General features: G+C 44.3%; 1 protein-coding gene across 5 annotated transcripts in view; it reads left to right on the top strand.

Annotated features, from left to right (window-relative positions):
* Positions 1 to 21,505, top strand: part of JARID2 (jumonji and AT-rich interaction domain containing 2) — a 307,280-nt gene extending 285,775 nt beyond the window's left edge. For all 5 annotated transcript variants that reach the window (XM_053249989.1, XM_053249990.1, XM_053249991.1 and 2 more), the window contains 9 exons: positions 2,595 to 2,713; positions 4,400 to 4,470; positions 5,659 to 5,773; positions 8,691 to 8,796; positions 10,653 to 10,835; positions 12,066 to 12,196; positions 18,614 to 18,794; positions 20,615 to 20,722; positions 21,181 to 21,505. In XM_053249989.1, the coding sequence (XP_053105964.1) occupies positions 2,595 to 2,713; positions 4,400 to 4,470; positions 5,659 to 5,773; positions 8,691 to 8,796; positions 10,653 to 10,835; positions 12,066 to 12,196; positions 18,614 to 18,794; positions 20,615 to 20,722; positions 21,181 to 21,357 (1,191 nt within the window). In that variant the 3' untranslated portion in view covers positions 21,358 to 21,505. The remainder of the gene's footprint in view (positions 1 to 2,594; positions 2,714 to 4,399; positions 4,471 to 5,658; positions 5,774 to 8,690; positions 8,797 to 10,652; positions 10,836 to 12,065; positions 12,197 to 18,613; positions 18,795 to 20,614; positions 20,723 to 21,180) is intronic.
* The last annotated feature ends 1,309 nt before the right edge of the window (positions 21,506 to 22,814 follow it).

Raw genomic sequence — 22,814 nt, 5'->3', positions numbered from 1 at the left:
ACAGTTGGGTCATAGGGGCCCAGTGTCTTTTTTCACTGGGTGAAAATAGGGTTATTTTTGCCTATCTGTGGTTCTTGAATCACTGGAAATGACATCTGACATGATTTCCTGCTGCCATTTTATAGTGCTGAGCTATTTTGTGGCTCTTTTCTGTTAAAAACAAACACACAGATAAACATACCCTTAAAAAGGAACAAAAATCAGAAGATTTGGCAGTTCAGAGGGGCATTGCTGAAAAGCAAGGTACTGTGCTTATTTCTCCCCCCCCCCTTGTTCTTGTGATTTTCAGAACACTTCTGTGTGCTTAGGAACCTAAACCCTACACACACAAACACCCATAAGGTTAAGGTTTCTTTATCCACGGTTTTGTTATCTACGGAAATTGGCGGGAACGAAACCCCTATAAATAATGAAGGCCACCTGTAGTCCAAGCCATCTGTAAATATGTATTTGCCTAGGTAACATGATGTGTAATCTGGGCAGTAATGGTTGCAGCAGCAGTTCCAATTATTGCAGCTACTGGGGGAAATGCTGTTGTGATCACGCTAATCAGAAAGAAGGGAGGACAGCAAGAGATAAAGAAAGAGATGTGCCTTGAAGATACCTTGTAAAATAGTTTATTAGGAATAGTTTATTAGGAAGAAGTTGTGTGTGTGTGTGTGTTGTAGCTCATTCAATTTCAAGTATAATTGCTCTTCCATGACAGTTGCTCCTAATATAATATAATAAAGAGCCCCTGGTGGCACAGTGGTAAAACTGCCACCCTGTAACCAGAAGGTTACAAGTTCGATCCTGACCAGGCGCTCAAGGTTGACTCAGCCTTCCATCCTTCCGAGGTCGGTAAAATGAGTACCCAGAATGTTGGGGGCAATATGCTAAATCATTGTAAACCGCTTAGAGAGCTCCGGCTATAGAGCGGTATATAAATGTAAGTGCTATTGCTGTTGCTATATCCTTGTCAGCCAAATAACATGTTTAAGGATATATTACAAGCAGTTGCCCCCAAGTTGATGGTTGTCTATGGAATGGCCTGGTTCGTATGCATTGTGTTAGCACGTGCCTGGATTGTTTGGCATTTTGTGGGAAAGATAAGGTCTTGAGTGGACCAGCCCTTTCTTAGGAAAAGGTGAGAAAGCAAAGGAATATAGCCCCAAAAGAGCTTGGGCTGAGAATTCTGATACACGGGTTCTGTGTTCCTCTTTTAATCGAGAAACACTGAAAAAGAAGCATTGCATATAATCTGTGAAGTCTGGCTCTAGAAGCAAATTATCCCTGGTTCTTCCCATAAGTCCTTTGGTACACGTGTTCCTTCCATTTCTTCATGTACAAACTACATAAATGTTTTGCACATTGCTATAGTTTTTCCAAAGGATTACAAATTTCATCCGCAAAAACATATCAACACTAATGAGAAATGTCAAAAATAAAGCTTGTAGTTCCTTATCCATGAAGTAAGCAGGGCAGAGAGCAGCTACCGTGAAAAGGAATTCCAAAGGAATTCCAAAATGGCAAGTGGATTATGCGCCTTTCAGGATGGGGGGCAATGTAACTACCTCAGCATCTGCTATTAATGGTATGTTTAGCAACTTTCAAGTTCATAGAAGTCTGGTTGAGACGAGCCATGGGATGTTGTAAGGAGTGGACACTGTATTGTATTTCTTTAGCCCCAAATTCCTGGGCCAACCACACATACGTATAAGCCATTTGCGTACCAGCATGAAAATAGCTTATACGCATGTGTGGTGGCCTTCAAAATGGCCACCATGAGCCAGGAGAGGACCGGAAAGGCCCAGAAATGGGCCGAACCAGCCCCGTAAAGACCGGGGCGAGGCCAGTAGGGAGAGGGGGGAAGCTATGGAGACTCGCCGCAGCTGTACCCCCTGCGGCAGAGTTAAAGATTTCAATTCCCGGGCCAGCTCTGAGCAAGCCCGGGAGATTCGGCTCAAGGTTGAGCTGGACCAGGCCTGGTCTGGCTCAAGGGCAAACCCTCATGCTAAACTGGTTTGATGTCGAATCGGCTCAATCTTGCGCTGGTTTGCACATCCCTATTCCTAACATGGCTATGCCACAGATTTTATAAAAAGCCATTATGGCTCTTTTATTTTCAGTCCCTGTCCTAATGATCCTTAACATAGAACTTGCTGTTTTCAGAGTTTTTGCACACTTTTGATGTTTTTCTTGGAACTATCTATTATAGTACCAAGGTCTCTTGCCTAGATATTTAGCTAGTTCTTTCTCCATTGGTATATATGTAAAGAGAAGCATTTTTTGTCCTAGTGTGCATCACTTCTTGCAGAAGCCAGGCCGGCTCTTTGTCAGCAAGGCTTGATTTTTCCAAGACCTGTTCATAAAACTACCATGGCTAGCTGGAACCAAATATATTATTATTCATCAGGGAATCAGACAAATGGGAAGTGCTTTTTTATTATTGTTGCATTTTGATAAATTCATTTATTAGTATATTTTGAAATGTGAGAAGCCCAAAGGACTTATGGTTTACAACAGTGCCGAGGAAATTACATTTGGTTGAGGTGATATTTGAGAGATTGTACTAGGTTCTAATAAAAATCTGCTAAAACCTTCTTTTGCTGTAGCAAGAGTACTGGAGGTTAGTGGAACAGAAGGACTGGCATGTAGCAGTGCACTGTGGGAAAGTGGATACCAACACCCACGGGAGTGGCTTTCCTGTGGGAAAATCAGAACCATTTTCAAGGTAAAGTTTGATCATGTAAATTGAAGTCCTGTTGGATGTACTTGTGGTGTAGAACAGTAGCTGACATCCTACGAGACACAGTGCCAGTGCACAGAAATCTGCTGCTGCTGCTGCTGCTGCGAATGAGATAGACTAACTCAGCTCCAGCACTCATGCAATGGGGAGGGGACAGGTAAATTTCAATGACCTCTCCTTGCCCCAGAATCCATCTGTGTCACCTGAAAATATGTCTGAAGGGTGTGCAGCTTTCGGATTCATATTTTTGGGTGACATAAAGGACTTCAAGGGTAAGGGGAGGTTGCCGAAACTCAGCTCCCTCCTTCCTGCAGGCATCAGAGCTGTGTTATCTCTTGTCCACAGCACTGGCACATCTCACGGCGCACCAGTGCTCAGCTAGGAAGTCAGCCAGTAACTCCAAATTGGTGTACTAAGATGCCATAGTTTGATATAGTGATCGTTCACAGTGCACACAGTGCCTTTACAGCTGTTGTTTCCATGTTCAGTACCCCCAGACTAGAAGCACACCCTATGTCAACACAAAACTCTTTCCCAAGAACTACGCAATTGCATCATAATGCTGTGTTCCACAGTTGTCCCTTCTTGTAAATGAACATCTTTTGCATTTTTTAGATCTTTATAATTTGAGAAACACCTTCTTAGGGAAGTGCAGGCACTTGCTGTAGACATCTGTTGTTGTTGTTGTTCCTTCCTTAGCTCTTCCAGCCTATGTTTTGTCTGTTGCTCGGTTATATGAGAGGCAGAGTGCCAACACTTCCCTGCCCACTTGGTTCTGAATGTACCACTGTGTGGCCTCCTGGCCAAGGCGCAAATGGAACGGGTGGATGATGCTGAAAGCAAATGGTGGAAAGGACGCTTTTGAATCCACATGATCCCTTCCTCATGCTGTGTGCCCAGATGCACTTAACTCTCTGTTTTTGTGCACCGTACCACTTTCTGAGGCAAAGAGATGAGTGACTGAGTAATAACAGCACAGCTGAGGCTGTCTTTAAAAATAAAAATAAAAGGTCTGAACAGTAACTTAGTTTGGGGGGAAACCAGTTACTAGTAGGAACCACACCATAGGCACGTAGAAATTTAAAGCATGGCAGCTGAGAGGTCATCAGCCCCTGCCAAACTTCTCCTTTCCACCTAGCTATTAAGTACTAGAGCCCCCACCAGCCTGGGAGCTGGCAGTTCTGTTAACCACGAAAAAGAATTATTTGCACTTTGCCCCTGCAACTGAGAACACCAACAGCAGATCTGTAACCAGAAATAATGTGATGGAGAGGGCAGCATACATCAGTGTGAAATTCAGCAAACACCTGGGTTGAAGTAATATAATATGTTTATGTAGGCATTAATAATCCCTTTAAATAAGAAGTTTTGTGGGCCATCCCAGTGCCTTGGCAAATCAGCCAGAACACTGGAAGATGGGAGCAGGTTTATTGAGTGCTTGGGTAGAATGTTGCTTGTGCCTTTTTCTGTAAAGTTAGCAATGGAATACTTTTCTTTGCAATGGAAGCTGAACATTCAGGGAAGGGGCTTTCAATATTCTTGAGAGGGCAAGACCCAGCCCTCACTTGGCTATAAACCTGCTACAACAGTCCCTAATAAGTAGGTAGATAAACAGCCATTAATTTGGTGATGTGTTTGCTCATCCTGATTTGTTTCACTTAATTTGAACAGGCATGGGTGGAATCTAACAGTCCTTCCTAATAACACAGGATCCATTCTGCGACATCTTGGTGCTGTGCCTGGTAAGGCAATTTATTTTCTCCACGTTTAGCGGGCACTTCCGTTGTGGAATTCACACAGAATGTTGAATAAATCATGTTCTTGCTGCTTCCCTGGAGCCAGGCATATATACCTGCTGTTGAAAAAAATGAATTAATATTCAGTAGGCGCCACATCATGGCAGTATTTATCATCCTGTTTGTGACTAAGCTGCCCATTGACCCCTCAGTCTGTTCAGCACAGATGGACACACTGCTTTCCCCGAGAGGCTGACAAAGGTGTATTTTTTAAATGTGACAATCCAAACGCAATAGCACTGCTCAGCCCTCTTGTGTTTCAAAAAAGAAAGGAAGGTGAGACTAAGACAGAAAGGGTAAATGTACAGTCCCGACCATGAACATTTCTTTATTCCACTTGTAGCAATATTTGTTCATTATTATTCAATACACTCGTGCTAATGTATGGTGTCAATATGGTGAATGATCAACATGTGTAACTTCATTATTAACAGACTCTAGGGAGCTATGCTGTGCTAATAAGTGGGCAGAATTTTCTGTGGTTCTTCATTAAAGCTCTTCAGTGATTTCTATTTGACAATGACTGGGGGAGACAGACAATTGCTTCTGAGGTGAGAGTTGAAAGTGGTATTATTGAGCTCTTGCTGCCCATGGTGCCCAAACAATTCTTCTAGGTTTTTGAAGCATTACAAAAGGCCATGAACAGACCTCTTAGTGGAAGGCATATGCATACCATGGGCAATGATAACTTAATCATTTTCAGCTCTTAGAGGAAAAATAAGTGTTCCCCCCAACCTTGTTGAATCAGGCCCAAGCCCCGACTAGACCCAGCACCTTGTTTCCCACAGTGGCCCACCGGATGCCTCTGGGAAGCCCGCTTGTCTAAGTATTTGGCACTCCGTTCATCTCTGTATATGTGTGTGTGTGTGTGCATGCACACACATGCACAGAATGTCCATAGAAAGCTAAAGGTATATGCACACATTAAGCGATTTGTGCTGATTTGTCAACATGCAAATTTCTGTGGAATACATTATTCTTATTCTGTTTACTACTGATGGATTTAAATTAACCAGTGCCAGCCCAAATATGTATCCTTTTAAAACAAAAAGTATTATTTTAGGTGGTTGCTTTGTTTACTTAACTGAAGGTGTGTTCTTAATAGTATTTGCTTTTTCAATTCTACTGCTTTAGGAGTGACAATTCCTTGGCTAAATATTGGCATGGTCTTTTCTACCTCATGCTGGTCTCGAGACCAAAATCACCTTCCATATATTGACTACTTACACACTGGTGCTGATTGCATATGGTAAGTAAGCCTCAAGTTTGCCTCTCTGTTCTTTGGTATAATAGCTCTCAGAAGGTTGCAGGTGTTGCTTGAGACAGAGGCCCTATTCAGACATTGTTATACATATGTCTTTACACTCACACGTTTTTGTACCTGCATTCATTTTAAAAGTGACTCTGAGTGCAGACCAAGATAGAAAGTGTACTTGAACAGCATGTGTTCAAGATGACTTGTGAATTAGGGATGTGTAGAATGTTCTGAGCTTGAACATTCTGACTTGAAATGTGCCGTTTCAAGGGTTCTGAGACAGAACATCCTTCAAATGAAGGGCCTCTTTCAAGCTCAGAACAGAACAACCCATTCTGAGTCAGAATGTTCCGAGCACCATTTTCCCAGGCTGTTTTTTTCTTGCTTCTTGTTTTTGGCACTGGTTTGCAATCTCCTTGCTTCTTGGTTGGCTTGTTATCATACAAATCAAACTGATTTGCAAATCCTGTTCCGTGCACATCCCTTGTGTGACTAACTCTGCCTGTGTAGAGATCTGTACCTGTGTGTACTGTACACTCGTCATACGAGTGTTGAACCTAACATGTGACTAGGGATAGTGTAATTCAGTTTCTTCCTTACTTTTGCACTTACTTTGCCCTTTTGAATCGTCAGTCTTATTTCAGTTTGCAACAGAAACGACACAGTCTGAAAAATAATCAAATCCAAGTTAAGAAACGAGTATTTTTATGTTGTAAGTAAATAGGAGCTGTTTCCTTCAGGCTCCTGAGTGCAGTGGCATGCTTTTTTAAAAATAGCTGTTCTCCAACCTGGCTTCAATAATAATACACTTAAAATACTTACATTTTATTTTGTATTTATTTTACATTTATATCCCGCTCTTCCTCCAAGGAGCCCAGAGCAGTGTACTACATACTTAAGTTTCTCCTCACAACAACCCTGTGAAGTAGGTTCGGCTGAGAGAGAAGTGACTGGCCCAGAGTCACCCAGCAAGTCTCATGGCTGAATGGGGATTTGAACTCGGGTCTTCCTGGTCCTAGTCCAGCACTCTAACCACTACACCATGCTGGCTCTCAATACTCAATACTCTCATACTGCTGCACATAGCAGTTCCGAATGTGGCAAAAAGACTTTAGGCCCAGTTTAGACACAACACTAAGTCATGGTTTAGCTCTATGAGAATGAACCAATGCAATCCATGGGCTCCCCTCCGCTCTCCTTTCTCTTTCATTTGCAAGTAGCAGAGTGATTGTGGTTTGCCCATGTGAGATCAGAGCCGAGATGAGATTTGAACAGGCGAGAGGCAGCTTTGAGTGTAAATTAAGAGGTGCTCACTTCCGCTACCGCTGCACCTGAACGCTGTTTAGAGCAGCAGAATGCTGTCCAGCACCCCCTGTGGCGGGTATCACCTCTGCCACTCACCCGGCCTCTGCAGGGTTGATCCCCCGCCGGTGGCCATGTGAGTGGTGGAGGCAATCTCCCACCGCAGGGAGTGCTGGGCAGCTCACTGCTGCTTGAAGCAGCACTCAGGTGCAGCAGTAGCAGAAGTAAGCCCCTTAACTTACCCTTAAAGATCCCTCTCGCCATCCCACCCCGGTGGCGCCTGCACTGGCCGCTACTGATTTGAACCTGGCTCATAGCTCTTGCTCTTAACTCATGTTATGGCTACTCTACAAATGGCAGAAAGTGCAAAATGACATAAGCTCCATCGATTTCCTTAATTTCCTCTCAGGAGAAGTTTTAAACAGCCTCTGAGAAAGCCTTAAACAGTTGCAAAGCTTCAGGGGAGCCCTCAGGCACATATTTGGGGGAGGGGGGCAGCAGAGAGAAGGGGAGATTGGTTCACATACTAACATCATGTATGTAGAAGCACGGTTGGCAAAAAATACCAATGTTCTCTGTGTGCATTTGCCATGCAAACATGATGTACAGATGGTATTTGTTAAGAAAGCACTTTCAGTTGGTTTTATGGCCACCACACATTACTTAGTTAGGCATGCAGCTTAGGTGCTTTAGATGTACATTAAATGTGGTGTTTGGAAGCAAGTCTCATGCAGTATACTAATCCAAGAGCCTGGGCTGGCTGCAGCTCCCTCTATGCGATTGAGTGTATGCTGAAAGGCTAGTCTAGGTCAGCTGACACGTAATGTCAGCCTTATTAAGGCTTATGAGATGTAGGCATGTTAGGTTCAAGCAAAAGAGGATTAAAAAAATATGGATTCCAGTTTTGTAAGGGGCCAGCCCCAAAATATCCTTTAATCAAACACAATTTATATTATCCGTATGTTAGAGCAGTTTGGTCTCTTCTGTGTGTTTCAGTGCTGGCAAAATTTTCATTGCTCACCTCTTGGCTAACTATTAAGCCTATTCCCACGAGCAGCCTAACAATCCAGCCTGGGGTGGGCAGCTTGTGTTCAGCACTGGAATCGAGCCCAATCCCGGCACTGCCCTCCCACCCAACCTGACTTTTTGGCCTGGCCTTTAACCCCAGCACCGGGGTTGTGCGTATGCTCAGGCTGCACGCCCACCAAAAGGAGGAACAACCATTGTCTGGGGGGAAGGTAGGTTCATCCCTGCCTTCCTCCCCGCCCCCCAACCACCCTTTATTAGATAGTCACTCACTGCTATTTCTCTGCTTTGAATTTCACATCATGTACTGTAATGAATTGCCATTGCATTATTGTGAAGGTTAGTCTTCTGTTTCAAATTTCATTGGAATCCGATAAACTCTACATGTCTTAATCTGCACATATTACTTTTTACAAGCCCAGGATTCTTTCTCAAACATTACAATGGGAGAGCTAGTTTTTAACATCCAGTGTTTGCTTTCGACTTTGGAGGTGTAGATTTGGGCAGCTGGTGGTGGTGCTGCTCGGCGTATAATCAGTGTTCCCTTTATTTTCCATTCCTGTTAAAAATATAAAATAAACAGGTATTGCATTCCTGCTGCAGAGGAGAAAAAACTTGACAAAGTGGTACATACCCTGCTGCAAGCCAATGGCACTCCAGGGCTGGAAATGCTTGAAAGTAACGTCATGGTGAGTGGCTTTTATGGTTTGTGTCTAGGGGAATCCAAGGCAGTTTCTCCTGTGTTGTTCTCATGAACAACAGTGTGTAAGCAAATTATTATTTGTGTAGGCAAATAAAGTGGCACCTATTATCATTGTGACCCTAAGATTAGCATACTCCACCCAAATATGTGTACATATAAAGACCACAGGTGTTTAAATAAATATAGCGTGGCAACTGCCTTTTCATTAATAGCATACATGAGTATTGAAAAATGCAAGCATTTAACAAACACCCAGTGCTGACAAATATTTTTGAATGTATTTTGCATAACTATTGATAGAAGAGAGAACCATGGTTTGAATGATTCAGAAGTTTCTCTGATTTTGTACAGACTTGATTAGTTGCTTTTACATTTTCAGCCTTAAAAAATATATAATTTGGATATTTACAAGCATCCTGTTTGAGTAGCTGCCACTGCCCAGCCCAGTAAGCTGGTCATCAGCTTTCTTTGCAGCATCTGGGTCAGCTGCACACTCAAACGGGGGAAGCCAAACTTAGGTCTGACAAGTCTCTGTTGTGGTATGCTAATTATTTATGTTCTGCCTTCCCTTGTTTAAAAACAAGCACAAGGCGTCTCATAATATGAAACAGTTAAAAACAATACAATAATAGCCTACCCGCACAGAGCATCTGTGCGCTTTTTGGGACCAGCTGTTCCCTTCTGCCTCACTCTCTCTTGCCCTCCCTTCTGCCCCACACTCTCTTGCCCGCCCTCCCCCTCCTTCCTGCTCCACTCTCTTGCCCCCCTCCCCCTCCTGCCCCACACTCTCTTGCCCTCCCTCCCCCTGCCCCACACTCTCTTGCCCTCCCTCCCCCTGCCCCCTCCCTCCTGCTCCCCTTTCTCTTGCCCTCCTTCCCCTTCCATTCCTCTCCTCCCTCCCCCCCCCGGTGCATCTTACCTGAGTGAGTGGCGAACAGGGAACCTCCTCCCAGGCGGCGAAGTCCAACTGCCCATTTCCCTCCCACCCCGGCCTCCAACAGGAGCCCAGGGCTTTGCACTGTCACCTGTTTCCCACTCACCCCTCTTGCCGGCACCTCCTCCAGCTGTCCTGCCGCCGCTGCCTCCCGCTCCTACTCCCGGCGGCCAGGCCAGGCTGTGCTGCCGCCGCCTTGTCCTTTCCTGGGACGGCCTGACGAGGCCAGGCCATCCCGCCACCTCTCAGCGGCCAGCCAAGCCCGCCTCCTCAGGCTGTTTTGCGGTCCGCCACCGATACCGCCCGCTGCTATTTTTTCTTGCCCGCAGCTCTCGCCCTTCGTGGCGGAACTCTCACAACGTGTCGCGAGAGTTCCGCTGCCAAATCCAGGACACGCATGCCGGCTAAGAGAATTAAATATATAGATATAGATAGTAGTATGCCAATAAGACAATATAGTTTTAAAAACTGATGAAATTTCACTGAGTGCCTGTGGGACTGGGGAAGCTGGACTATTCGTCCTGGCTGTGCCTATTGCCCAGGCTGCAGCAAACAGCAACTTGTATGCAGGCATGCCACCCTACCCCACTCAGATTGCCCTACCCTTTCCCCCAAGGATCCTGTATCGTGGTGGAGCTGCTGGCTGTTTCCTTTAAACGAAAACATTTAAGAAAGGTCACTTTAAAGACTTGGTAGCAGTGGTTTCTTGTTATTCCTGTTGCCAACACTTAACGTTTTATTTATTTATTTGATTTTTATACCGCCTTCCAAAAGTGGCTTCCAAAAGTGGCTCAGAGTATCACAACTACATTTTCTCCGCAGCAAACAGTGAATGAAGAAGCACATGGGATTGGGTTGTAAGAAGGGTTCCCACTGTAGGTTTTTCACCCTCCCTTGTCTCTCCTTAGATCTCCCCAGAGGTGTTGTGCAAAGAGGGGATCAAGGTGCACCGTACTGTACAACAGAGTGGGCAGTTTGTTGTCTGCTTTCCAGGATCTTTTGTGTCTAAAGTGTGCTGCGGCTACAACGTTTCTGAAACTGTGCACTTTGCTACCACCCAGTGGACAAGCATGGGTTTTAAAACTGCCAAGGTAGGGCTCTTTTTTCTTCTTCTTTCATTTAAATGCCAGACTAGTTTTTGTAAAGGCTGACAGGCAAATTGTGAAGAGTGTTGCTTGGACAAAAGCACTTAACCATTTGTAATATTGAGCTGGGTGGGGGAGAGAGAAACACCTATTTCATGCACAGGAATGTCTTACCCTCAGATCTTACAGGTAACATCAGAATGACTAGCTGTGAAATAGCCAAGCTTGAGTCAGGTTGCCCGTGTGAGTGCAGGCAGCAGAGAAATTATAGCATTTGACTTCCACACAATGGAAAGCCTGGAGTTAACCAAACATGGTTGTCCATGATCAACCCACTCCCAGTCTCAGTTCTCCATGTGTAAACAGTAAGCAATAGTGGCTCCCTTCACCACCACGAAGTTCACATTTATTTGTATCACCTTTGTGCTAGGACGTATGCAGAACATGGAAGCGATGTACTCCTTTGGGATCCTCTGCATTAAATTTAAGGGCAAAGAGGGAGTTGATGAAATAGTGATTAGGAGGTGGCAACACTTGTTGTAGGAGTTAATGAGAGAAAACGGGAAGAGTGGATACAAATTTTTCTCTTCCTCTCTCTTAACACAAGAACTCAGGGTCACCCAACGAACTCGGTTGGCAGTAGGCTCAAGATGCATGCAAGGAAGTACTTCACACAACACATAATTAACTTTAAAAAATTCACCCTAAGACATGGTGATGGCTAGTAACCCAGGTGACTAGGATTAGCGAATTCATGGAGGATAGATCTTTCATTGACTATTAGGCATTATCTGGAACCTCGAGGGACAGCATACTTCAGATGACTGATGCTGGGAACAAACTCTTGCCTTTATGCTTTCTGAACTTCCCCAGATGTCTGACTGGCTGCTCTTAGAACAGGAATGTTGCTCTAGATGGACCTGTGGTCTGATCGAGCAAGGCCGTTCTTCTGTTTTTACAGTATTGAAAGTGAGGGATAACTGATTCCACCCCTGCCACAAATGTGTGCCTTGCCAAGCTTGCTTTGAGTTGTCAGGCTCTCTCTGGTGTCCCTGTTTTTTAACCTAAAACAAGCTCAGGAAGCCTTCATCTGTTTGTATTTCTCACATAAATTTTTGGACAGGAAATCTTGTCCCACAGCTGCTGAGTTTATGATGTATTTCAGTGTTTCATTCCAAATGGCTTCTCATATTGTATGTTAATGGAGAACTAACACTCTGGAATCTATCGATTCAGGAAATGAAGCGACGACATATACCCAAGCCATTCTCAATGGAAAAGCTGCTTTATCAGATTGCGACAGCAGAAGCGAAAAAAGAAAATGGGTCTGCTCTGAGCACAATATCGGCACTTCTGGGAGAGCTCAGGTAAGCAGCTGAGTGTGTTGATTTACTTTGCTTTTTCCCAGAGTAGCTCTAAGAACATACACAGTGAGAGTGTTATAAGAAATCCAAGACCAATTCTTGCAGTTGCTGAGCCAGCCAACCCGCTTGAACACGGCCACACACTGGAGAAGGAACTTCAATGACTGATTCGCTGTCAAAGTGCCAGTGGCCAGAGCAAAGAACTCTACACTTCTCGCATCAAGTTATGACTTTTTTCCTTTTTTTCAAAAATGGGAATTGGCATTTCTCTTTATGCTTTATGATCCGCATGTGTAAAAAGATCCACGTAGATCATGTTCTGATTTTCTCTGAGATGGGGAGGCTCTTATTTCAGCAGGGACCACAATCCAGTGTCTTGGTGCAGCAGCAAAGAAGACCAGTTCCTTGTGTAGCCACCAGACGAGCTGGTGGTAGCTGCAGACGAACCTCTCCGAATGATCTCAGTGGGCGATGGGACTCATTTAAGAGAATGTCATCTTCACTTTATTTCTGTCCATAGTGTGAGGAGAACCACAGCTTCCTGTTTCTAGGGCAAAGACCTATACTTAATGCTTTCTCCCGCCCCCAGAAGTCAGATTTAAGTGGAGGGAAAAGGTGCCAAGTTTCATGTGTAATGCTCTTCTCTCTTATTCTCTTACCTTGTAGCATCGCTACCCACAGTTCAAGTGTGAGGCAACTGGGTAGTGCTGGTCGGTAGCCGATCGAATAGATCAAGAGATCCATAGAAAAACTGATGACTGGACTCTACAAATTGTATTTAAAAAATTAATGTGATAATTTGCCAAGAATGATCAAAATCTCTTCCACTCTGGGTTTGCACAGAAAGGAAGATGTGCGAGGCACATGGGAGCTCTCTTCCTGAAGCCTTGTCCACTTCGGGGAGTTGTCATACCCACATGCATTTGTTTTTCCTGGCAGGAAAATTTTGCAGATGCAAAAGGGCTGATGTATTTTCTGCTTGATTATCTGAGTTGTCCTCTAACTTGCTTCAGTTTATATTGTTTCCCCGAGAAGAGAGATCCTTGGGAAGATCTCTCCTCCTGAAGCCTGGTCTTTCTTCTTGGAGTAACTGTGTTTTGTAACAGCTAATGTCAACTTTGATTGCTTGTGATGTGCTGCTTTCATGCCCATTCCCAAGCTCAAGTCCCATTCACTGACTAGTTCTGCACTGTCCCACCTTTCCGAAAAATGTGGCAGTGGCACAAAATGTTCTGTCACTCCCTCCTTTCTGCTCAGTGTTGCCTTCCTTCCACCTCCACTTGGAAGGCTACTCTGGGAAGTTGGAAGGCTACCCTGGGAAGAGCAGACACAGCTGAGAAGGTGAGGAAGCCTTTCTAAACATCTAGCCTTTTCCCCTTCAAACAAACTAACAGGAAGAGGGGAGTTTTGCAGGGGCTGTTTCTCTTTAAGGGGTAGGTCTTAGTCTCTCTATCTCTGTGTGTGTTACTTGTTAGGGTTAAGATATCACAGGGCTAGGAGTTCTTAGGGTTACCTAAAGGCAGTGTTTACTCAGTGGTGGGGGTGGAGTCAGCTAGGGCTGGGAGAGGCCCACATTCCTTTCCTGTGACTCACATACTGTGTGACAGTTGGAAGGCTACTCTACATATGAGGTGAAGGCCCGAGAGCATAGCGAACAGGGATAGCAAACAGGACGTAGGAGTTTTGCAGGAGTTTAGCGGGAAGTGTGCGGGGGAGCCTGGAACAAGCCCCTGCGATCACAAGGATCACAAGGAGCCTGGTGGAGAAGAGAACGTAAGTATATATCCCTCCCTCGTATCCCTCATATTCTTGGGAAAGACTGTTTGGACAGTTAAATAGCTGACCATTACAGCTGAGACCTATCCTAATAAAATATCTAATAAACGGACAATAAGCTCCCTAAATACTGTAAACAGCCAACAAAAACAGTATGAAGATAGAAGGTCAGCAGGGGAAGGGGCACTTCCCAGTGTATTGCACAGAGTGCCACATGTACAACTATTTGCCCCATGGGAAGAAGTCATGGGTGTGTGCTCGGTGGAAGGAGCTCATGGGTCTCAGGGAACAAATCCGTTCCCTCGAGACCAAGGTTGCGGATCTGGAGAAGCTCAGAGAGACAGAGAGGCATGTGGACGAGACCTTCAGGCAGGCATAGATAGCTAGATAGAGGCATCCCACTCCAGGGCTGGTAGCTCCTCTGCTGTCAGGGAGAATGAAGGTCTTCGGCAAGGAGGACATCGGTCTGAGGAAGAGGGAAATGCTCCTTTAGAAGGGACCCCTTCCGTGGATGATGAGCCCATATCCTCTCACACAGGGGATACTCCTCTGGGGGGTGGGGGCCTCCTTGAAGTGGGTGATTCAATCATTACAGGGATAGAGAGATGGGTTTGTGACCCGCGTGTTGACCGCACGGTGACTTGCCTGCCTGGTGCGAAGGTTGCCGACATTACGTAGCGTCTAGACAGGCTCCTAGGCAGTGCTGGGGAGGAGACAGCTGTCGTGGTGCACGCCGGCACCAACGATGTGGGGAAATGCAGTCGGGAGGTCCTGCAAGCCAAATTTAGGCTGATAGGTAGCATTTTGAAGTCCAGGACCCCCAAGGTAGCATTCTCAGAAATGCTACCTGTTCCACACGCAAGTACAGTGAGACAGGCAGAGCTGAGGGGCTGCAATGCGTGAATGAGACGTTGGTGCCGGGAGGAGGGGTTTAGATTTGTTAGGCACTGGGACACATTTTGGGGCAAGCAAGGCCTGTACAAAAGGGACGGGCTGCACTTGAACCAAGATGGAACCAGACTGCTGGCGCTTAAAATCAAAAAGGTTACAGAGCAGCTTTTAAAATGACACCTGGGGAACAGCCGATGGGAGCTGGGCAGTATCCCGTTTGGCAAAAGCCATCCTTTAAAGCGTGAGGCTGCAAAGAATTCAAATAAAACAGAAGGGGACAGAGCAGAACCGCATAAAGAGCAGACAGGAGCCTGTGCCAGCAGGTCAAAGAGTCAAAAGAATAGCATACATCAGGGGAGAGATTCAGTGTATAGGTGCTTGTATGCCAATGCCAGAAGCCTCCGAGCCAAGATGGGTGAGCTGGAGTGCTTGGTTGCTAACGCAAAAATAGACATAGTGGGCATAACAGAAACATGGTGGAACAGTGAGAACCGGTGGGACACTGTTATCCCTGGGTATAAACTCTATAGAAAGGACAGGGAGGGGTGCCTTGGAGGAGGGGTAGCACTTTATGTTAAAGAAGCGATAGAATCTAACAAGCTAGAAAACCTAGGTGGACTGGAGTCCTCCACAGAAACCCTGTGGGTGACTATACAAGGCCAGAAAGGAAACGTGCTACTGGGGACGTGCTATCGCCCTCCGGATCAAAATGCCAACAGTAACCGGGAGTTGCAGGAGGAAATCAGGGAGGCGTCAAGGAGAGGCAGGGCTGTAATTATGGGCGATTTCAACTACCCACACATAGACTGGGTAAATTCACATTCAAGTCAGGACAAAGAGTTCAAATTTCTAGATACGCTAAATGACTGTGCCATAGAACAGTTGGTCATGGAACCAACCAGAAAGAAGGAAATATTTTGAATTTCAGAAGAGGAAACTTCTCCAAAATGAGGAGTATGGTGAAAAGAAAGCTGAGGGGGGAAATCAGGAGAGTCACTTGGCTCCAGAGTGCATGGAGTTTACTCAAAACCACAATACTAGAAGCCCAGTTAGATTGTATACCCAAAAGGAGGAAAGGTACCACTAAGTCCAGGAGGATGCCAGCATGGCTAACAGGTACCGTCAAGGAAGCCATAAAAGGGAAGAAGACTTCCTTCCGAAATTGGAAGGCCTGTCCAAACGAAGAGAACAGAAAGGAACACAAACTCTGGCAAAAGAAATGCAAGGTGACAATAAGGGAGGCAAAAAGAGAGTTTGAGGAACATTTAGCCAAAAGTATAAGGGGAATAACAAAAACTTCTTTAAGTACATCAGAAGCAGGAAACCTGCCAGGGAGTCAGTTGGACCATTAGACAATGAGGGAGTGAAAGGGATAATTAAGGAGGATATGGAGGTTGCAGAGAAGCTGAATGAGTTCTTTGCATCTGTCTTCACGGCAGAGGATACTGAGCATATACCTGCTCCTGAACCAGGCTTTTTAGGGATGGAGGCTAGAGAGCTGAGTCTGATAGAAGTGACAAGGGATGATGTTCTAAACTTTCTGGAAAAACTGAAAGCTAACAAATCACCAGAGCCGGATGGCATCCATCCAAGAGTCCTCAAAGAACTCAAATGTGAAATTGCCGACCTCCTTGCTAAAATATTTAACTTATCCCTGAAATCGGGCTCGTACCAGAGGACTGGAGAGTAGGAAATGTAACACCGATTTTCAAAAAGGGATCCAGGGGCGATCCGGGAAATTACAGGCCAGTTAGCCTAACGTCCGTTCCAGGCAAATTGATGGAAAGCATCCTCAAGGATAAAATTGTAAAGCACCTAGAAGAACAGGCCCTGCTGGGAGTGAGCCAGCATGGCTTCCGCAAATCTTGCCTCACCAACCTTTTGGAGTTCTTTGAGGGTGTCAACGAGTGTGTGGATCAAGGTGATCCAGTTGACATAGTCTACCTGGACTTCCAAAAAGCTTTTGACAAAGTTCCTCATCAAAGACTCCTGAGGAAACTTAGCTGTCATGAGATAAAGGGACAAATACATGTGTGGATTGCTAACTGGTTGAAAGACAGGAAACAGGATAGGTATCAATGGAGAGTTTTCACAATGGAGGGAAGTAAGAAGTGGGATCCCCCAGGGATCTGTACTGGGACCGGTGCTTTTTAATTTATTCATAAATGATCTAGAAGCAGGGGTAAGCAGCGATGTGGCCAAATTTGCAGATGATACCAAACTCTTCCGGGTAGTGAAATCCCAAACAGATTGTGAGCAGCTCCAAAAGGATCTCTCCAAACTGGGGGAGTGGGCGACAAAATGGCAAATGCGGTTCAATGTTAGCAAGTGTAAAGTGATGCATGTTGGGTCGCAAAAACCCAACTTCAAGTATATGCTGATGGGATCCGAGCTGTCGGTGACGGACCAGGAGAGGGATCTTGGGGTTGTGGTGGACAGCTAGTTGAAAGTGTCGACTCAATGTGCAGCAGTTGTGAAAAAGGCCAATTCCATGTTAGGGATCATTAGAAAGGGGATTGAAAATAAAACGGCTAACATTATAATGCCCTTATACAAAACTATGTTGCGACCACACTTGGAGTACTGCGTACAATTCTGGTCACCACATCTTAAAAACGACATGGTTGAACTGGAGAAGGTACAGAAGAGGGCAACCAGGATGATCAGGGGCCTAGAGCACCTTTCTTATGAGGCAAGACTACAACACCTGGGGCTTTTTAGTTTAGAAAAAAGACGACTGCGGGGAGACATGATAGAGGTCTATAAAATCATGCATGGTGTGGAGAAAGTGGAGAGAGAGAGATTCTTTTCCCTCTCACACAACACTAGAACCAGGGGTCACTCCATGAAATTGATTGCCAGGAGGTCTAGGACCAACAAATGGAAGTACTTTTTCACACAACGCGTGATCCACTTGCGGAACTCTCTGCCACAGGATGTGGCCAACAACCTGGATGGCTTTAAGAGGGGTTTGGATGACTTCATGGAGGAGAGGTCTATCAATGGCTACTAGTTGGAGGGCTGTGGGCCACCTCCAGCATCAAGGGCAGGGTGCCTCTGAGTACCAGTTGCAGGGGAGTAATGGCAGGAGAGAGGGCACGCCCTCAACTCCTGTCTGTGGCTTCCAGCGGCATCTGGTGGGCCACTGTGCGAAACAGGATGCTGGACTAGATGGGCCTTGGGCCTGATCCAGCAGGGCTGTTCTTAAATTCCTCCCTTTTCTTTATAAAGTCAGTAGCATTCCAGCAATGAATGAGACTGACTTTCTAAGAGTCTACTATGGGACACAGACTTTGTTCCAGTTCTGTCTCATTTTCCCCTTGAGTATATCATCATTGGTTTCCTGCCTGGAACAGCCAGCCAGCCTGCTTAACTCTTGGTAAAAGCAGCACTTGGGCAGAAATAGCTACCATTTGTGAATTGCTGTGTGGGGACCAATACTCTGGTCCTCTGGGTAGAGAAACAGAGTGGGAAGTCCTCTTTCAAGGTCTCTGTGGCCCTACTGAACCAGACTAGACAGAGAACTTCTGCTTTTGTTTTTCTATGGTGGTCACTGTCAAAATCTTGTCTAGGATGTTGCAGCCAGCTACCAACATCATGGCAGTGGTACTGTACAGGGAATATCACCAACACAGTTGGTAATTGCCATTGTAATCCAGTTTCTGTTGTGCATAGAAATGAAGTCTGCTGGGTGCAGCTTCATTATAGTCCTCTGAACAATTACTGTTACCTAATTATTCCTCATGTTCACAGGGACACAGAACTGAGACAGCGGCGGCAGCTCTGCGAGGCAGGCCTCCATTCTTCAGCCCGCTATGGGAGCCATGACAGCAGCAGCTCGGGAGTGGATGGGAAGAAAAAGCCTCGAAAGTGGCAGTTAGAGACGTCCGAGAGGAGGTGTCAGATTTGTCAGCACCTGTGTTACCTATCAATGGTAAGAGGAATCCCTAGAATCGGGGATCCTGCTACACTGGCTGAATGGCATTTAATAGTATATTATTACAGTTGTTCCACAGCTGTGGGATAACACAATGCATGTGTCTCAACAAAGTATAGGTTTAAAATTCCCAGAAAGCATTGGCAAATGGCTCAACACCTTCTGTCACCACTGAATAATTGGGGCCAGAAGGAGGGTTAACATGGGTTGCTTTTTTAGGCCAACTCTGATCTGTGAAATAAAAACTTGAGAAACATTGTCCCCTATTTTCTATTGTAGTTAGTTCTCAAACTTCCTACTTTTGAGGGGAACCCATTCCACATCAACTTGCCTGCCAAAAAAACCCCATCTTGACCTCAAACATATCCAGTACCCATTGTTGACCTAGAATCTACCCAATACAGGAGGTCCTCAATATTCACGGGTGTTCTGTTCTCAGGTGCAACCGCAGATAAGGACACCACAAATATTGAGGCATTTGGGGGCTATGGGATTGCAGGGGTTAGGTTCCCAGTCAGGGAAATTGCCGAAAATCAGCCAAATTGGCGGGGGGTGGGTGGGGGGAAAATGCCTTACCATGCTTTGCTGCTCCCCCTGAAAACACTGTGCCCCAGAATCCCCCCAAATCAGCTGAAAATTGCTGGGGTGTGTGTATTTTGTTTTGTTTTTAAACTGAGCCATTTTGAGGCTCCAAGAAACAAAATGGTGGCCGGAAATTACCTCCACAGTCATTTCCGGCCTGACCCAGAGATACACGAGTTTGATGAGTCTCTCCCCCACCCCCGCGCCGGTGTATGTCTTTTTCCTGACGGCGGATAACACGAATCTGTGGGTAATGAATCTGCGGATAACAAGGTTTCTCTGTATCTTACTAATAGTGACTGAGATCCAAACTGTTGCCCTGCACGTAGAACAGGGTTTTCTGTCCCAAGTAGGAGAGTGGTGCCATCAATTTTTTTTAGCAATTTCTCCTTCCCTCTGCAACTACCTGTGTTTCCCAAAAGTATGTACCTGATAGCTGGAGGATTTTAAGGGACACTTTTTCAGGAGGCTGCAGATGAAACGTTGCAACCTCACTGAAAACCACAAGATGGAAAACACTGTTTTGCTGGCACAGTGGTCATTTGGATGTTGGCCAGTATCTATAAAAGCAGTTTAAAAAAGAAAAGAGAAAAAAGGCCTGCAGTGGCATGTAGAAAATGTCCCAAAGTCACAGTTGACACAGCAGCTCTCTAGATGGCAACATCTGCCACATGAAACAATTAAAACAGACTCCACAAGATTGTCTTGAATGTTCTCACCAGCTTTTATCCTCTGTTGAGGTAAAGATTAGCTTTGACAGTTTTGCAAGGAAGAGCTTAAAAACTGCAGATTATAATCTCCTGTTGCATTTGATTTTAAAGATGCCCACCCATAAACACCATGGCCAGCATTCATAGTTGTTCTTCATCTGGAACAGGAGTGCTTACTTCAAAGTAAGGTGTGCTTGCTCTGGATTAAGGATTCCTGTTCCAGACTATGAATTTCCATGAATGCTACCCAGTTAAACTAACTAGGCTGATAATATGTTGTCTGCTGTCTGCTATCTAGTATGGTGCTGTCTCACCATGGTTGCTAGCTTTGCAATACCAATAGTAATAACTAGAATATGTTCACAGAACAATGTATTACAGGTTCTTTCACTGTTAATTATGAACCATAAAAGTGACAGCCGTGCACCAACTAATAAGCTCCTAGTTGTGCTGATCTTTAGGAACAAGAGTCTATTACTGTTCTTGACCTGTTTTGGTTTTTTGTATGTCAACTTCTTTTGGCAGGTTGTACAGGAAAATGAAAATGTTGTCTTCTGCCTGGAATGTGCTCTGAGGCATGTAGAAAAACAGAAGTCTTGTCGGGGACTGAAACTAATGTATCGTTACGATGAGGTCTGTACTGCGCAGTTTGTGTTCCACAGTAGTTAGCAGCAGACAGCTTGTAGACTAGAAATGTGTGCATTTGTAATGTGTAGAGTTGAAAACTTTTATTTCATCTTTTTAAAGAAGCGATATTGCAAACCTGCTTTTGATGTCCAACTTAATTTTATAGACACTTTATATCACTTTCTCCTCATTAATCTGCTTGCAAAATGACGCATTTACTTTCTATTCTGTGACTTTATTATGACTGGTAAACATATAGAAGTTTGAGTAACATTCTTTAAAATGGGTATATAAAGAGCTCCTTTTTAAAAAGCAAGTTGGTAAAGCAACTGCCATGTTTAGCCACGTTCAGAGTGATCTTTTTACTATAACACAGTCTTGAATTGCCATATTCTGTTAGAATTGTCCCAGACCAACCCTTTAATACTAGACAATCTAATTTTATCTTTCTCCTCTCAAATCAGGAACAAATAATCAGTTTAGTCAATCAAATCTGTGGAAAAGTATCTGGCAAAAATGGCACCATTGAGAACTGTATCAGCAAGCCTACACCAAAAAGAGGACCTCGGAAGAGAGCAACAGTCGACGTGCCATCATCAAGACTTTCATCCTCCGGTTCATCCAAAAGTGCTTCAAGTTAATCATGAAGATGCCAACACACACTCTCATTTTTGTCGATTTTATATATATATTTTGTAATTATTATATCATAGTTTGGAGTACTTGCTGTAGAATACAAGCTGTCTTTGCACTAGCTCTAAAGAAGATTTTCTTCTGGTTTTAGAGAACTAATTTTGTTTTAGCATTAAACTGTTGATATTTTTTTTAAACTTAGGATAGTTAGATACAGCAGTCAGGTTTTTTTGGTTTTGTTTTTTTTTTTAAGCTGCTGTACATTCACTATTTTAAAAGCAGCAAGGGGCTGATTAAATTCGTTTGTATTTGTCCCCCAGCTGAAAATAAAAAGCCTTTTGTCGGTAACTGAAAAAGGCATTTAAACCCCCCTTTTTTCCCCCAATAGGTTGAAGTTTGGCGTGTTTTATAATTTGTTCTCCAGTCATGTCAGCAGAATTTTTTCTAAAGAGAAAAGGGATGGGAGACAAAACTTGAAAGAAATTGCTATACTTTTGGCTTGTATTCTGTAACAGGCAGGTTGAGTTTTGTACCTTTTTAAATTGGAGAATACACACTTTCCTTTGAGAGGTTATGGCAGCTGAAGATGGACTTAGTTTTCTAACTGTAGGCAAAATGGGAGATTTGGAGAAAATGTTCTCTGTTACCAGCACTTCACTATGCATCTGTTCGAGGAGAAGAAAGAGAAGGAAAAGACTGTCTGCCTTGAGGAGTCATGTGAGCGAAAACTGTGCCTGATTTCATTAGGAAATCCATTCTGTTATTTTTTGGTGCTGTTGGCTACTTTATCAAAAACCCTTCAATAGCATCCTTTTAAAAAATGATTGAAGCCATAAGTGCTTCTTGTCATAGACGTGCAATCTTTAACATTCCATTTCCATTCCACTGCTGTTTTTCATACCTTTTCACAGTCAGCATTAATTCTGTTTTGAATTTTGTTTTGTTATATGATCACATTTAGAGCCACTAGCAGGTTTGCATATTTCTTTTGAATGTGAAAATGCATTTGTTCTCATCTTGTCTTTTTTTCTTCTTCTTCATGTTGTAACAAAAAAACCCTTTTTGTACATAAACTGTAAATTGTTTTAAATACTTGAGCCTTTTCTTGGGAGGGTGGGGAAGGGTGGCAAAGAGACAAGATGAAGAAAAGCCTTACGTTTCACTTTCTTCATCGGTTGGATTGGATGCTTACAGGGTTTTTCTTGTAACATTTATAAGTGCTGCTTACATCACTGAACAACAAAAATAATAATGGAGTAGTTGTTGCCCTTTTCCAGTTGTGTGTACAGTATGTGTGGAATAAAAAAGGGAAAATGTTTTCACAAACTCTTTTGTTTCATAATTGAATTCAACAAGATCGTAGAGCTACCCATATTGCACTGAGCTTGCCAGTGGTGACTGTCAGGAAAGTCTTATAAAATACATATTGTTGGTTGTTGCAGAAGACTGAACTGTTTTGGAATAT

This window comes from Hemicordylus capensis, chromosome 4, assembly GCF_027244095.1.
Source record: "Hemicordylus capensis ecotype Gifberg chromosome 4, rHemCap1.1.pri, whole genome shotgun sequence".
NCBI classification, from domain to species: Eukaryota; Metazoa; Chordata; class Lepidosauria; order Squamata; family Cordylidae; genus Hemicordylus; species Hemicordylus capensis.
The sequence above is the reverse complement of the archived record's forward strand: the minus strand, read 5'-3'. Positions and strand labels throughout refer to the sequence as shown.